This window comes from Glycine max, chromosome 4, assembly GCF_000004515.6.
Source record: "Glycine max cultivar Williams 82 chromosome 4, Glycine_max_v4.0, whole genome shotgun sequence".
In the NCBI taxonomy this organism is placed as follows: domain Eukaryota; kingdom Viridiplantae; phylum Streptophyta; class Magnoliopsida; order Fabales; family Fabaceae; genus Glycine; species Glycine max.
The window spans coordinates 48,393,593-48,410,543 of NC_016091.4; the positions used below are offsets into that span (position 1 = coordinate 48,393,593).

A 16,951-nucleotide genomic window follows, 5' to 3' on the forward strand; every position below is an offset into this window, starting at 1 on the left:
TAGGTCTAATAAAAAAAATAACATCTGACATTTAGGTCAAGTAAAACTACTTACATTTTCATCCCATAAAAAAATATTAACATTTTTGTCAAACAAAAAATGACTAACATTGATGTGCAAAAATGATATCTTAATGAAAATTTTTATCTAATTTAGTGAACATAACAACGTTGACAATGATTTCAGTGACAAATTTACTATTATGTGTTATGTAGACTATTTAAGAAAGTTAAGAACCAAATATATTTATAGTATTTTTTACACTTTTAATAACTAAAATTTATATTTTCATCTTAGAAAAATAAAATAGTTGCACGTGTATAAAAATTTAGGTACCGACCAGATTGTTTGTTTATTAAATTGAATTCTTACAAGTTGATAATAATTTTCATATCATATTATCAGATATCATATTATCAGGTGATAATATTAGAGAAACTTTATTTTATTTCTAAAATATTTTTACTCTCCCAATTTTTAACAAAAAAAAATAGTACAAATAAATTGTATAATTATTATATCGGTTTAGTTCATAAATTTTGTGTTAAAAAATAAGAATTTTTTTATACACAATCAGTATTTTGTACAAATACTTAATTATTTTATATTTTTTATACAGTAATGACAATGAAATTCAAGTTTAGTACTTATGCATCTATCCTACCACTAATGGCTTAATTTTCTTAATTTAAATCAACAAATCCATTATTAAGGCAAAATATTAAGCAAAATCAACTCCAATTATTTTATTTGATTTAGGTTGTTATATTTGTTGGGTAAATGATTTAGGTTATTACATGTGTGGTCTGATTAGGTCATTTTTTTATTAAGAATTTTTAATTTAATTGTTGAATAGTGTATGTGAATTATTATAAATCTTCTTATATATGTGTGTTTGATTTTCACAAATAAAACATAAATTAGGTTACTTTTGGTTTAAATATAATTGATTTTTTTAAATAATGATACCGGAAAACCTTTCATTTCTTATTTATTGGAATATATATTGACTATTCATTTATTTAAATTTTGATAATGCATTTATTTTTAAAATTTTTTGCTCTGTAGAAATGTCTGCATTTGACAAAATAGTTTATTCAACTATTCATCTTCTCTTAAGTTAGTCAACTTATCTCTAATTCTTATTGAGTAATACTAAATGTTAAGCATCAATCATGTTATAATTGTTGGAATTCTTTGACTTTGACAAATTCAAAGTTTTGACAATTGGACCTTTCCATCTCATGTGAAATGGTTCTTCTTGCTAAAAAAATACAACATTTACATTTTCATATTAAATAAGAATATTTTTAAATAAATTAATTAATATTTTATACTTATTAAATACTACTCCTTAATTTATGTATATTAAATTATTAATCTCAAACAATCAATAATTTTGGAAGTGAGACAAAAAAGAAAAGAAACTGTATAATTTAGTATTTGGTGTTGTGAAACGACGTGTCGTTGAGAGTTAGGAAAACATAACAAATCAGGACTCCAGTTGCGCCAGAAAGAAGTTCCCGCTCTCGGTTGGTAGCAGCAGCAGCAGTGAACTGAAGGTATGTGGCAATTAGCATAGCATTCCTTTCCCACATTTATTCCTTCCAGATTTCACACATAATCTTACGTAGCTGATTCCCTTTTCTCGAGATTCGAGGATTTTGTTCACGATCTGATTAATATTGTGCCTACGACATGCTCGATCATTTGCTTCACTCAAAATGGATACTTAGAAACCGTTTTTTTCTTCCAGGGCCCAAACCGGTTTTCGTTTAGCATTCATCTCTGATAATGAGCAGTTCAAGGGAGAGCTCCCCGGATTGGTTGCGTTCTTTTCAGGTATCACTCTATGCCCATTCATTTCGCTTACCACCTTCCCCTTTTTACTATATGCTTTTATGGTTCCTCGTTTTCCTTGTTCAATTGCAACCTTGAATTTTAACATCAGTTCCTTTATGCTTCTTACATCTTTGTCTGTTAAACATAAGGAATTGTATTGTGGACTAGGTGCCATCTCATTCGCGGTTGACGCTGTCCTCTGATTCTGGGTCTTCACGTGATGGTGGATCTTGGAATGAAGATAAAACTGATGTTGAAGGGGCTTCTCCAAAGTCACCCAGATTTCTGAAGGTCACAAAGAGCAACGGAAAGACACCAGAAGCTGCAAGTCCTAAAGTAGAAGAACAAACACCATCCAAAAGAAAGAAAGTAGACAAGAAAAAGCCCAAAGAAGGTAACTTGCGATTAGATTTGTGCTTTGGAGTTCTCTCGAGATGACTACATGGAATAGGTATAGGTTTTATGGTCAAGGAGATGAGTAACATAATATTTACACATGTATAATAAATATAAAAATCAATTTACATGTAGTCTAAGATTTTTAGAAAAAAATTAGCAGCAGTGCTAGGATGTGAAAGTAATTTCTAATTTCTTTTATTGAATTGTCATTCAGTCATTTGTTATTAATTTATGATGATACAGGAAATAAAGAGGAAAAGGAGACAGCAAATGAATCAAACATCGACAAGCATATAGACCATAAAGTAAGTGCCCTGTTTTCTTCTATTTAATTGTCAGGGTGTGTTCATAGATTTAGAAGAAAAAACGAACATATTTCTGTGCTTTACCATATTTTCTGTATATTGACTTGCTCGATCCTTGAAAATCTACATAGAGGCTTCTGATGCATCTAGAGTTCTCAACCAGTTTAATTGTTTTTCTTAATGCGTTGAGTGTCTTCTATCATAAAAGCAGTGATTGACCTGCTACTTATTTTGTGATTCCTGTTAATATCAGATGTTTTTGCATAGGAATCTATTCATTCAATCTGGACACTATCATCAGAGTCTGAGTCATTCCTTTTTCCTCTCAGCATGAAATATCAGGTGAAGGAGAGTGTGTGGATGGACTTGTTCTTGGTAAATCTCCATCCAAAAAGGGTTCAAAAGAGAAGTCTTCACAAAAACAAATAGATATAGAAGATCATACACCAGTTAAAGGGAAGGAAATAAAGGCCAGTGCAAAGGGAAAAGGTATTGGTGATTTGAAAGTTGAAGAGGAAGAAACTTGTGAAAAGCCTGCTGAACCAAATGTAAGAATGGTTTGTTAAGGTTAAGGTTATAATGATTGCCTAAAAAAGCCTGTGATTTCAAATAAATAGTAACTTATGCTTGTTATTCATAAGTTGCAGGTTTCCTCCGCAAGGTTGCCTTTGATGCTTTCTGAGAAAGTTCAACGTACAAAGGTTAGGTGACAACTGTATGTTATGGATTTCCCTTTGCTCTATGTTCTGTCTTGTAAAATTGCAAGGGCCATGTTTTATTGCTGTTATTAGGACGATCTAATGAGTATCAGAGGTTTCACTTTTGAAAACAAATACAATTTTGTGAAAAGATAAGTTGCTAGTTTTGTTTTGAGTTGATAATTGTGTGATACATTGTAGATTTCTTATAAGAATCACATGTTTTATCTTTAGTATTGATTCTATTTTTCTTCTTTAATCCTTTTTCACGAAAAGGGAAATGGGTTTGACAGAGAGCTTTTCTGTTTTTTGCAGGCACTCATTGAGTGTCAAGGTGACTCCATTGATCTGAGTGGTGATATGGGAGCTGTTGGACGGATTATAATTTCAGATTCACCATCTGGGGATCAGGAAATGTGTTTAGACTTGAAAGGTATTTTAATTTATGTTTTCTGATTAATACACAAATTGTAAGTCCTTTGTTCTGTATAATTTATATAGACAATCATATACTGGCTCCGTTCCTATTTATAAGACCCAATTACTTAATTCATCAAGATTAAGAAAAATAGTTAATTTAGTTGACAACAATAAATTTATCCTAAATTTATATACTTTTCCAAAAATACCATTGTCATTAATGTTTCTCTCTCTTCTAAATGCATGCTAATATAACCTCTCTCTTGTTTAATTAGGGGTAATTTTAGTCTAAAAATAATTAATGCATGAGACAATATAGATTGGGTCTTATATAAAGGAACAAACAAGTTTAAAAAGTTGGATCTTATAAATAGGAGCGGAGGTAGTATATCTTGATCATAACACTGTAGCATCCATACATGTAGAAGCATAATACAGCTAAGCTATACTAGTCCTATTCTGATTTTTGCATGTTGACCTTGCTCCATGTTATAAAAAATGAAAATCTCAGACTGATAATCATAATGCCTTTTATATATAGATAGAGATATGTTAGGTGGTTTTAGCATCTATCAGAAAGACCTATTGAAGTCCCAGTAGGGACAGTAGAAGAGATTGAGGATAACCCAATGTCCCAACTACTAGAGAAAGAGGGAGACTGAGAAAAACTATGGGCAAAATAATTAAGGATTTAGAAGTTAATAATTTGTCTAAAAACATATTTTCCATTTTCTGAGTTATTGATACAGTACTTTTACTTGTTAGTGACAAGTGACCTGTATCTGATGGTTCAGATTTTGCTGTCATTTCAGGAACAATATACAAAACATCTATAGTTCCTTGCCGGACGTTTTGCGTTGTATGTGGCGTGATCTGTATTTAACATCACCTTGAAAGTTTTCATAGGGACATGTAGCTAGTTACTTTTTTTTATCAATATCTTTCAAATAATGTTTCACATGAGCTTCTTATTTTTTTTAGGTTAGCTTTGGGCAGTCAGAGGCAAAGGTCTGTTGGCTATCTAGTATCTACTTATTTTCTATCTTATTCTCTATAATTACTACTTCATTTAGTTAGTAAACTTTGGCTTAGATTTTTTAATTTTGTATTTAACGTTCTTACTCATCAGTAATTTAATCAATCATGCCAAGGATTTTTGAAAAAATATATGCTGTCATTGTGTTTAACTAGTAATTTATTAGTCAGGTTGAGGCCATCATGAATGACTTCATACAGCTGAAGCCACATTCTAATGTGTATGAAGCTGAAACTATGGTTGAAGGTTATTTGCATCTACCAACAACTATTTGGTGCTTTTATGTATGATAATGTTGCCTTTATATCCTGCATAAATTCCTTTCCTCACATCTATTCATTTCATATGAGAAGGGACACTGGATGGTTTCTTCTTTGATTCGGATGAGGAGTCTGGCAAGATCCAGAAGTCAACTAACCAAACTGATCAAAATGAGAATGCTGAGGAACAAGCTAATGGCAATTCCAAAGGGAAGGCTGACAAAACATCAGTAAGTTTCCTGATAGTCATTCTTGGTTTTGGATTTCTCCTTAGTGAATGAAAATGCTGGTGCATGCATACTTAATTGCTGAAAATCTGAATGCAGGGTGCTGGAAAGAAAAGAGGTAGAAGTACAGGAGGAAAACCACAAGCAAAAATAGCAAAGAAAAAAACTCCAGGTTCCAAAAAGGCAAAGACCAAGAAGTGATTCAAAGAAACTCTCTGTAATTTCTTGTATATGCCATGAACCAATAAAACTCTATCCTTGGTTTAAAAGTAGTGGTGCTAAATTACTTTGCCCATGACGAAGATGGTGATAGTAGAATTGCTGCTGTTGGAGTTCTTCTCAAACCACACACAGAAGAGTTGAAAGCTTATGATCTGTCGAATGACTTCTCACAAATTCCTTATTGTGTTTATCATTTTCAGGCCTGTTTTAATTATACTCTTTGTAGTTTCTTTTCCAGTGAATACTATTTTTATTTTAATTGATCTGCATTAGCCGGCTATTATCATCTAGAAGGGTCACTTTGTTCATTAAATTTCTGCAGAACATGTACTATAGAATATGTGAGAGAATGAATTTGAGGATTCCTATATTCCTGTTTACATTGCAAAAGACTAGTTGTTTCCTTCTTAACTTTTATTTTGCTAGATTTACAAGTTATCTTGAGATAATAGTGAGTATACTGGAATTATGACCGGTGGTATTTATGTGATATCAATTCGTTCATAATAAGCTCCGAACTTATTGGAGCTTTAGAAGACTGCTTTCTGAATCATTTGTTTTCAGAGGGTTCTTCAAGTGTAATATCTTTTTGCTGTCCATCGATTCCATCTCATTGATTGTGCCTTTTTTTTCCTTCCCCCCCCCCCCCCATTTTGAAAGCCCTTATGAATCTCTTCTGATGTTATTATATTACAAATGAGAAAGAGTGAGAACCAAGAGAAAGATTGGCTCTGGAAAGGGAAATAAAATATTTGATGAGGAAGTGACCTGCTGATGCTTCCAAAAGGGTTGCCTAATTGGTGGAGGAGATGCAAGATTTGGTCTTCTCATCCTGTGTCGTAATGTAAAATGTTAGTTATGGTCCTTTTTTTTCTTGAAAGTATGGAAAATTGGCAATAAATTGAAAGGGAAAGGAAATTAATCGAATTTGAGTGAGATGATGTATAGTGTATACCCGTTGCTGTTGGGACAGAAAACAATATCGTATTCATATGCTTTGCAAGTGAAAGTGCTTGTGCCATCATCAAAGGCATAACTATAAGATCTTGGACAAGCCTTCTTGAAAATGGTTGAATAATAGGAAGGCTTGCACGTATTTCTGCAGCAATACTTGTCTGTCTTGAATGCCTCACAAGCACTCCTACACCCGACTACCTGTTGGTTTTGATGGCCTCCTAGTAATTGAAGTTCTCTTGGACAACCTATACCATTGTACCCTCGTTATTCTTTGGTCATTTAAATACCTAATTACTTATGATATATTTGTACTTTAAATAAGTTCTTACCTCTATTAATATCAGTAATACAACCTGTGGCATTACAGACACCACCATATACACCTCGTGGTAGAGCGAGTAATGGCAAATTGTTGCCATCTACCATGCTAACATCATAGTAGTCTTGTCCATTACCTGCACCAAGTGTTATCTCAAACAGTGAGGTAGGAGGAGCAGAACCATTTCCCTCACATTCCAGCCTTCCCCCAGTCACCTGTTTGGCATTTTCCAACTCCTGCTGCATCAAATGTGCAACCAGTCCTTGCCCATATCCATCCTGACCAACCTGGAACAGTCGTAAGATTGATGCTTTGATCTGTGTCCAACTGGAATCCGGTTGTTGCAAGTGGTGGACTCCCTCAACCTGAAAGTGTGCCTGGCCATATAGTATGTGGACAGTTGTTGATTATGGTGAACGAGTATGAGAAAGAACAAGAGAAGAATGTAAAGAGAATGAGCAAACTGGTGAGGTTCCAGGATGACTTTGTTGGCATTTTCAAGGATTATTGTAGTTGGTAATGTAGGTCGAGCCTTAGAAACTGTAGAGGGATTGAATTTGATGGCCAAGGGAAGGGACAATGCCCCTAAGATTTGTAATTTATACTGTTCTGAAGGAGGGAGTTGTGTGCTAAATCAGTTGTGCATTACAACAGACAAACAGTGACGTTACTATCATGAAATCCTCAGCCGCAAGACCAGCTTTATGGGTATGGTATTTCTTTTATTGCGGATGGCCTTGCTTAGAAGCAATTATTTGCTTTTGCTATGGCATGGGAAGTTGTACAAATATGGAGTTCTTTGTGACCTCCTGTCCGGAGAAATCATTAATTTCTTCAAAGAATCATATCAGAAAATCTCAGATTGTAGCGTATAAGAAGTTGCATGGGATCATCACAAAAAAGGGGACAAAGGAGATAGAGTAACTAGACTAGGTGTTAGAGGGAAACATGTAGTGGTTCCCTTGCGGTACACACCCCTCTAGACCGATCAGGGAGCATCTGATTCTGATCATTGGCATGTCATATGTGAACTTTCATGGAAGCAAAAGACATAACTTTCATATATACAAAAAAAGAGAGCATAACTTTCATTCTTTCAACGGTAAAATTGACCGCAGCCTCCCTCGAGTATCCTAGTTATTATCCATGTCGCAGACTAGAACTAGAAGATACCGATTAATAGAACTAATTTAATGTATAATATATTTTTAAATATATATATAAGTAAATATCAAATGTAATGTTAGATGATTACAAATGTCCAATTTATGTAAATTTTAGTGTGCATGGTCTTGAGGGAATATCAAAATATTTAACAATTTAATTAATAAAATTCAATATGTATAGAATTATTGAAGTAAAATTTTTGCCAAGAATTATTATTGGAATAACTTATTTACACACACTTTATAATGATTGATTTAATAAAATTCAACATTTATAATATTATTGAAGTAAAGCCTTTATCAAGAACTATTATTGAAATAAATTGATTACACACAATCCACATACAGAGTACCATTTTTATTAAAAGGATTAGTAAGTTAATTTTTGTTATTTAAAAAATTATTATACAAAAATTAATTCCACATTAATAAGAGGGCACCTCTTAGGCTCTTTCCTTTATTCTTTTTTGGTAGTAAAGTTTTCTTTGAGTATTGGGAATTGTTAAAACCCTTTTAAAGTAATATAAATCTTCTAGTGCACTAAGAATAAAGTATACAGTAATATCTGTAGCTGAGAATTCCACCCAAAAAAAACTGCATCTTAGAAAATGAATAATGAAAATTTTAATCATTTCATAGTTCATTATGTAGTGCATATATTCAATAGTTACTTTTTTAGTGAATGGTTGATTATTCTTAATAATTTTCCATTTATAAGTGTATCTCCAAGATGGAAATGGAAATGATTTGCTAACCAATCAGGTACCACATTGCTTTCACAATAAACATGAGTTCTTCTGCCTGCCAAGGCTTCTTCAACAATTAACGAATTTGGGAAAACAATTGGAGGACAATGATGCTAACTTGGATAGCGAGTTAGTTACCACGAAATACACAGCACAGGATAAATCAGCTTCCAACCATAATTTCTAACTACCAATCGGTGGAACCTTTCGTTAAAAAAAAAAAAAAAACTTGCTGATGAATATTGAATACTACATACTACTATATCAAAATAATAAATTCATAGTCTGTTATGGTATAAACGTTTACTTTATCATAAAGAAATGTATTAATTTTGTAATTAATGGTTTGAATCCCTCACTTCTTATTTAAAACGAGTTCACAAAGGAGACCAATCAAAATTCAACACCATCCCCTAGATTTTTCTTTATTTTCCACTAGGCTTTCCTTCCAGGGGAGGTTTGTATAGTTTTTTTTAAAAAAAATAGCTGTGTAATAGTGCTTAAAGGGAGAATTCAAAAACAGACATGAACTAAGCTTTGAATAACTGCATAAAACTTGAATATTCCAAATTTCATTAATGATCTATAAGGTGTGATACAAAATGTCAAAAGAATAGAAACTAAGATATGCTTACAAATTACAAACCTCCGGCATTTAAATATCAGGATACAAACTTACATTTGCCTGGAATACAGAAGCAAAAAACATCATCAAGGCTGGGGAGAGTTTACTTTCCCGATTCAAATAAAGGGAAAATCACTTTCAATCCTCCAATATAGGCAGGCTGGAGTGATAAACAGTGCTGATAATTGTCACCTGTCAGTATCCCAGGACAGGTCACTTTTATTTGTTCAATCACTACAGTCCACAGGCAAGAAATGATAAAAAACTTCGTACCCCATTGCCCAGAGGCTCTTCGCTATGCGAAGGTATGGGGGAGGGATGTTGTACACAGCCTTACCCTTGCATATGCAAAGAGGCTGTTTCTGGATTCGAACCCATGACCAACAAGTCACCAAGGCAAGAAATGATAGTGAAAGACAAATTCATTTGGTCTTGTACTTCAAAATTCAAACTATGTTGAAATTAAGTATGCAGACTTTTTCAACTTTTCATAGTGTCTTGATCATCCACCAAAACTTGTTGGGAGCATCATAACTGTCCTTTCCTCAACTGTTACATCCACTCCGTGCCAGGTCCCAGCTGCTTAGTCTCATCATGACTCGTTACTTACAGGCCCATCATTGTTGTATAAACTTCGGCAGGGGTATATTAGAGCCTGAGCAGCTAAGCTTATACCTACAAGAAAAAAAGAGAAGTATCAATATTTCATCTTCTAGTCTAGAGCAAATCCATATTAAAATGTAATTCAGTATTGCAACACAAATGTTTTGAATGCTCCTTGGTAGCATATGCTTCAAAACCTGCACAAGTCACATTAAACTCAGACAGCCAGACATCAGTTAACTCATGGAACAAATAAGATAATCAAAACATGAATATTATGAAAATGTGAACATCTCTCTTGAGCCTGCAAAAGATCAAGAAATTAGGCAGCAAAATTAAAAATTAGTTTTCACATGCACAACTTTGTCCATGTGAGGAACTGGAGAGAACCTGAGCTTACAGAAGTCAAGGCAATCAACCTGACCCTGAAAGCCTAATAAGTGATAAGATCGATAATGGTGAGCAGTTTCCAGTGGAATTGAGGGATATAAAAGGGGTAAAATAATACAACTTAACAGCACTACTCTTGGCAATGAGTACACTAATAGTTGAATAACGCTGCCCTGTGATTACAGAAACACTAGAAACCTAACAACTGGCTAGAAAATGTTAAAACAGTTAAAGTACATGGTCGATTCATAGTGCACCATTCAGATCCAGCTACAAAGTCTGCTTCTCACCAAGGTTAGCAAGAAACTGAAGTCAATTCAGATTTCATAACTATCTGAATGCCAAATAAAGCCTACTCAAATCCCCATTTAACAGTCAAGCTACATTAAGCACTACATTACATTGATACTAGAAATATAAGGAGTTCCTACAATAGATGAACATACATGTCCATCGATAAGTAACCATAATTGTTCAAGTTCCGTTTATTCATACTCATGATAGAAAAAGGGAGAAAAAAAGGACAAGTGAAATGATAGAGTTTTTTCAGTTAAATAATATATATATATATATCTAGCTCATATCCATGCCATCTCCAACTTGGCTGCAGATAGGGCTGACAGCAGAGAAAGATCTCTCAAAAGGAGAAGGATGGAATTGGGCATCCCCCCGTCTACGCTTAAAACCACAGCTTTCAGAAGGCAAATTCTCTGCATCGAGCTTTCTTCGAACGCCTCTCACCGCCTGTTCCTCTGCTGGTGTAAGGGGGAAAATTTGACCACTAGCTCGACAAAGGGAACTATGGTTGTCATACAGAATTCTCTGGTTACAGTTTTTATCACAGATGTGAGTAAGCCCAGTTAGCTTGCAGCGATACATGTTTCCACAAACATGTTCATTTTGACATTTCCAGTCGCATTTGTGACCAGGAATCGGACCTTCTTGGCCCAAAATACTTGACAGAAAAATAACATTTGCAGGACCTGCAACCATAGATTTGCCATATACCTCCATTTCTTCAGTCAAGACAGCAGCAACTCCTAAGAAACCTTAACACACTCCGACTTCAAGGCCTTTGCCTGAATTGTCTGCATGCCTCACCACAACAACACAGATTTCAGTCAAACTCAACAAAATTTATCTGCTAGCTAGAAAGATACATAAGAACTGATACACTCTAACCAAAACCAAACCACCCTTATCTGGTATTCTTCTGAAAAAGGGTCTCTCAATAATATCTTATTCACATTCACAAAACGCCACGAATATTTGTTAAAGAAAAGGCCCAACAACAGCCACAAGAGTTAACAGCCGTTGACCAACCATTGTCATCAAATCAAATTAGATATCACAAAAAGCAAATCTGGAATCTAATTCGAGAACAAAATTATATTCAACTGCCCCATCTACCTTTGACAAACCGTCACAACACAAACGGCGTTTATTCTAGGCAGAAACAAACGCTCACATGCGACAGATCGAAACCAAGGCCAAGTGGGATTTTCACAACAACAGACAACACGACAATTAACACACGCGGCCTGTCAATAATCATATTCCGAGTAATATTTTCCGTCCCAGAAAGCCATACATCAAAATTAATTCACACTTAAACATTACACCTTAATAATAAATAAATAAAAAAAGGAGAATTTGGAAAGAATCGTAACAGACCCAACAAGAGAAAACAAAGGGAGATTAACTTACACGCTCTTGAGCTAAGTGAAGCACACGGATAAAGTCTTGGTCTTTCTTCCTCAGTACCTACAAAAAAGAACAAGAGAAACCAACAAAAAAGAAAAAAAAAAGAAGAAAAAAGCCTTCTTCTCTCTCTCTAACTCTCACCGAAGAACCTAAAGCTAAAATTAAACAAGAGAGAAGTGTAAGGAATAGGGCATTTATAGAAATGCTGAAGCTGGGTGACTTTACACTTGTGGGGTTGACGCACCCAGATAGGACAAAACACACGCAAACCAAAATGCAAACCAAATGCATCCCAAATGTAATTTCGCCCCCACTTTACCTACAATTTTGGATAAAGCTACCGGATTCAACGCTCTTGCTTAACCCATCACCTTTTTTTTTATTTGATGGTTTGTTTGTCACATGCACGATGCACCCAACGCCAACGGTTCTCTTCTCTCTCTCATCAGTGATCAGTGGCTTATCTTATCGTTCACACTTCTAACGTTTCAATCAAAGAGACTCAGAGGAGTGCGACGCGGAGACCTTATCCTCGTATTGACACTTGACACGTGTAAACACCACCCTCTTCCACATCGGCTTCGGACTTCTTTGTTTGATGGGCCAAGCCCATGACCCGAATGATACTCATCGAACCTTCTCTAGGGTTTGCAGCATTTCCATTTGCCTCCCTTTTTGACCTTTGCAGTTTTCAGCGTTGGTGTTTGCTTGAATGATATGTGGAATGTTTAACTCTTGTTATCAGATCAGAGCATCACTTCAGGAAATGTTTCAATCTTTTCATAACTTGGAACAGTTTTCGTTTTCTGCTTCGATTTTTCTTAGATCCTGCTGATGATTGAAGGGGACGCGTCTCTTTTATGATCAAATGTCACGTGTAAAAGAATGAGTGTCTCCAAACAGAAAGATGAGTGCGAAATGAGTTGAATTTGATTTTGGAATTTAGAACAATAAAGTTTTTGTAGCAGTAATTACAGAAACAAGTAATTACAATTTACACAGCTAAAAGTGACTTTAAAAAGAAACAAAAACCAAGTGTTTGACACACTAGAGTAGAGAGCAGATATGTAATAGCCTTCATTATAGAGCAGAAGCTTACTTTTTTCCCCTCCTTTTTACATTTATAATTCATCTACCAAGAATATATAATCCATAACTGGATCAGAAAGTCTGTAATTAGTTTATCTCAAGCAGAGGGCAAGCCTTGGTACACTAATAAAGTTGCTGCATTGTGGCCTAGTGCTGATGAATTCAAATCTTAAAAACAGGGGGTAGACCTTCTTTAGATCAGTTTTATTAGTGCAAAAGAAATTTACCATAGTTCATAATCCTCTGTTGACATGATCACAAGAAACTTGAGCATTCACCTAGTTGGCTTCATGCGTTTTAATTTAACTTTGCAGCAGCTTGTGGGTAGTAGGAATTAATTGACTTTGCAGCAGCTTGTGGGTGGTAGGAATTAATTGACTTTGCAGCAGTTTGTGGATGGTAGGAATTATTTGACTTGTAGCAGCTTGTGGGTGGTAGGAATTATGTCTCATAAGAGTCTTTATCGTGGACCTTGTCAGTTTCTCAAGTTCCTTGGATTTTCATTATTACTAGCCTTAGTCCTGTGAGCAAAAAAGGGATGTTGGTTTCCAACTGAAAGTTTGAAAGATGTCCTTTCCATTACCAATTGAACCAAATCAGTCAACAAGGAAGGAGTTTGGTCCTTCATTGTAGACTACTGAGGACTATCTCCTAAATCCACATTGCATGCTTAGATGAGCAAGATGTAGTGATTAATTGTTCAGACATTGACAATCCCAACTTTCTCAGCCGTGAAGTTGAAAGTAAAGGTATTAAGGCGAAAGCTTATTGGGAATTATCTAAGTTCAGCATGCATTTGAAGAGAGAAAAAACGGTAGTTTGTTATTAAGCCACCTATAGCACAGGAAGGGCAGTGTTTTAGTCTCTTTGTTTCTAATCATATGATGCCCGTTGTTTGCTTGATAACTTTGGAGGTTTGTTTGCTTTTCTTTGTACTATGGCTGTTTCTTGTGTAACTTAAAAAAAAAAAGGATTAAACATGCTTCTTAACATTTGTCATTGATTTGGTCATGCACGGTTGAGAAAACATTTATTGAAATGAATTTCTGCGTGAATCAGAATTTTCTTAAATGGGTACTTCTTAGTAACCATTGCAGAGAATATAAAGTACAACCCCTAACATTTTATTTGATAGTTTTTACTTTATCACAGCTAACTGATGGTAGCCACTAAGTTGAATTCTATAATGGCTCCAATTTTTGTTAGAGGCTAGATTCTGTTGAAGCTTTTAGTCTTGCGCTCTCCACTTCATTTGATGTTTAAGAAACGCATTTTAGTCTTGTATTCTCAACTTCATCCAGGAAAGTTCATAAATGTGACTGTATTAGAAACAAGAATGACTTCTGTCGTATAGAAGAGCACTAACAATCTGATTTTTTCCATTGAGGAAGGGTACAGAAGCAAGCTCGGTTAATACATAAGTTGTTCTCCATGTTCAGTGTGCTTTTCGCTGGTGTTTTTTTTTTTTTTTCGTTAAATCAATTAGATCAGTTAGTCTGTTATGTTGACTGGTTAGCCTTTATGCTGCACGTATAAAAACCCTTACAGTATGAATATCAACAGAGTTTCATTTTCTCTGTGATTCTGTGATCGATGATGAGGTATTGACTCCCCAGTTCTCTATCAGTAACAGTTTTATTGAATGTCCAGTCCTTAGTTTCTGTGTGCTCAATGCATGTGGAAATACCATTGTCAAAGACCCAGAAAAAGGTACTCTAGCCAGGCAACATCCTAAGGAATGCAAGTAAGACATTCACTAACTCATTTTTTCTAATATACTCTCTACTATTAATTAAAATTGATTGGAAATTACACAATATTATTAAATAAACTTGATTTAAAACTCACAATTTTTCTAACTTTTAATAAACTCAAGTCAATAATAAGAAGTGTGTTGTTTGCATTTCTCACCTTATTAATGTATCCTTAAAATGTGCCCAAACAATCAAGAATTGAATTTCAGTTGAGTCAACTTCAACTCAACTCCAATTGGATTGGAATTGAACATGCATTGGAAAGTGGAAAATGGAGGGTTCAACTGGAAAACAAACACGCACTTAGTACGCTGTTGCCACAGTCAACACAAAATAGAGGCAGCTACTGTTGGTCTCTTGTGTTGGGTGCCTTCTACTTCTATGGATATTTGGACCCAATCCTAATTCCTAAATTTTCTTCTTGCTTCGTAATGGCTTCCACGCATTATTTTCAGTGAAAATGTGGGTGGTCTGGAGTGATCGTTGACAGTCCTGAAGCTCAAGAGCAACTGCATCAGCAATCACGATCATATCGATGTGGAAGTTCAATGTACAAATTAGAATGATTTTGTTAGAAGTTTTATCTTGACTGAATACAGACTACCGAAGGATTGCACCTGGGAATATAAAGCAAGGTATAGAAATCGCATTCAAATTTGTGAGATGAATATTAGATTTAAGCATTACAAAGTAAGATTAGAATGATGAGAACAAGGATGACAACACAACAATTAAATCTTGCCTCGGCAAGTCAAATACTCATAATAAAGGTTGATACTTGAAAGTAATGAGGTGATTTTTTATAGTATTACTTTTACATTAATCATTTTTGACATATTTTTTCCTTTTCCTTTTTACGAAATACTACTACGATATAAACACAATTTCTCATTAGTCATTACTGAATTACTCAACAAGCAATATAAATAACTATATCTTAAAATAGCCTCTCTTATTTTCTAAATTAATCTCCAGCAAAGTATTATCTAATCAAATAGACACTTAAATATAGTTGGTACGATAGGATTAAATAGTTCGAACGATTCAACCGAGAGTCAGTTATTATACAGGCCGGTTCAATCAAACCTCAAAGATACTTGAAAACTCCCATTACAGATAAACTTTAGGATGAGAATCTAAGACTTTAGATTCTTTACTTTGACATTTCTCTTGTTTCCCTTCTCAGCCCGCGATGCTTAGCCCTTGAACAACACTATGATATATTATTGTTTTTATGACTCAAAACCACTTCCTCATTTGTTCTATTTATTTGCTTGTTCATTCTTTGTTGACCTTTTTTTATCAATTTTTTTAATATTTTCAAATTTTTAGAATATAATAATACTTTAATAAGTTTACTTGACTATTTGACCCAATTCAACATAATTAAAATTGGGTTGGTTCAGTTGGAGTTTCTTACCTAAAAGCAAAGAACTTGACCTATTCCAACTCATCATTATTTCATTGGTTTTAGTTTCAAAAACGACCAAACCTAACTCCCATTCAATTATACCCCTAAGTGAAAGGATACAAGGAATAATAATGAATTAATTATCAAGTCATTTACATACAAGGTTTTGTTCTGACTGCACAAGGTAGGAGCACCCCCAGTTAGAGGTATAAACTATGGCCATCTGTTCGTCAGTTATAAACTGCTAGAAGCATCAGATCGAATCTCAAAGGTGGTGAATGCATCGGTGTTTCAGTCAAACGCATCTCAATAACCATTCATATCTGATATCTTGTCTTTGTAATTAGTTGTACTAAAACAGGATACTGTCGTAGAACTATGCAAGTTTGTTTATTGTTTGAATGTTTTTTACGTGACGATCGGAAATCATCAATAACATCAAGTTTTGAGTCCTTTTCAATTTAATGATATATGATATTTGGCTGTATTCATGTGTACTCTAACCAAATGCATATAAGGAAATGGTAGCAATACATTTCTTATTAATTACTTTTTTTAATAGGAGTTTAAAGGTTCCACTTACTTTATATTCTCGCCCAATCACATATATCATTTGGTAATATATTTTTTAAAATAATTATTATAAAATCAAATAAATTTAAATTGTGATTAGATAATTATGTAAAATTTTATATTATCTGTGTATAATTATTTTTTATTTTTAATAAACTATTATTAAATAAAATAATTCTGAATCCCACTAAATAAAATAGATTGT

At 34.1% G+C, this 16,951-nt stretch overlaps 3 protein-coding genes across 4 annotated transcripts; 1 reads left to right on the forward strand and 2 right to left on the reverse strand.

Annotated features, from left to right (window-relative positions):
- Nucleotides 1-1,436: 1,436 nt before the first annotated feature.
- On the forward strand, nucleotides 1,437-5,777 carry LOC100795660 (DNA-binding protein BIN4). Its single transcript, XM_026128297.2, is given in 13 exon segments — nucleotides 1,437-1,562; nucleotides 1,757-1,842; nucleotides 2,011-2,236; nucleotides 2,485-2,546; nucleotides 2,814-2,898; nucleotides 2,901-3,094; nucleotides 3,194-3,247; nucleotides 3,560-3,677; nucleotides 4,477-4,523; nucleotides 4,646-4,672; nucleotides 4,871-4,946; nucleotides 5,054-5,190; nucleotides 5,287-5,777. Coding segments are annotated over 12 exon segments (1,176 nt in total). The 5' UTR covers nucleotides 1,437-1,562; nucleotides 1,757-1,794; the 3' UTR covers nucleotides 5,389-5,777.
- A 550-nt stretch (nucleotides 5,778-6,327) lies between these two features.
- On the reverse strand, nucleotides 6,328-6,930 carry LOC121174742 (thaumatin-like protein 1). Its single transcript, XM_041014678.1, has 2 exons — nucleotides 6,696-6,930; nucleotides 6,328-6,611 (listed from the first exon to the last, which is right to left on the reverse strand). Exons 1-2 carry the CDS (start codon nucleotides 6,928-6,930, stop codon nucleotides 6,328-6,330), a joined length of 519 nt encoding a protein of 172 aa, XP_040870612.1.
- Nucleotides 6,931-9,144: 2,214 nt separating this feature from the next.
- LOC100527500 (uncharacterized) lies at nucleotides 9,145-12,380 on the reverse strand. 2 transcript variants are annotated; one of them, NR_147693.1, is made up of 3 exons: nucleotides 11,923-12,380; nucleotides 11,224-11,303; nucleotides 9,145-9,897 (listed from the first exon to the last, which is right to left on the reverse strand). NR_147693.1 is itself a non-coding variant. In NM_001249998.2 (2 exons), the coding sequence occupies exon 2, from the start codon at nucleotides 11,227-11,229 to the stop codon at nucleotides 10,789-10,791; it is 441 nt and encodes a 146-aa protein (NP_001236927.1). In that variant the 5' UTR covers nucleotides 11,230-11,303; nucleotides 11,923-12,380; the 3' UTR covers nucleotides 9,145-10,788. The 2 variants fall into 2 exon arrangements, 1 of the variants encoding a protein (NP_001236927.1); NM_001249998.2 differs by having other exon boundaries at nucleotides 9,145-11,303.
- Nucleotides 12,381-16,951: the final 4,571 nt, after the last annotated feature.

Excerpts from the sequence above, each read along its gene's own strand:
- LOC121174742 (XM_041014678.1), bottom strand. The coding sequence starts at position 6,930 with ATGCAGCAGGAGTTGGAAAATGCCAAACAGGTGACTGGGGGAAGGCTG. Across the intron at positions 6,612-6,695 it reads TATTACTGATATTAATAGAG|GTTGTCCAAGAGAACTTCAA; the intron begins GTAAGAACTTAT and ends ACAATGGTATAG.
- LOC100527500 (NM_001249998.2), bottom strand. The coding sequence starts at position 11,229 with ATGGAGGTATATGGCAAATCTATGGTTGCAGGTCCTGCAAATGTTATT.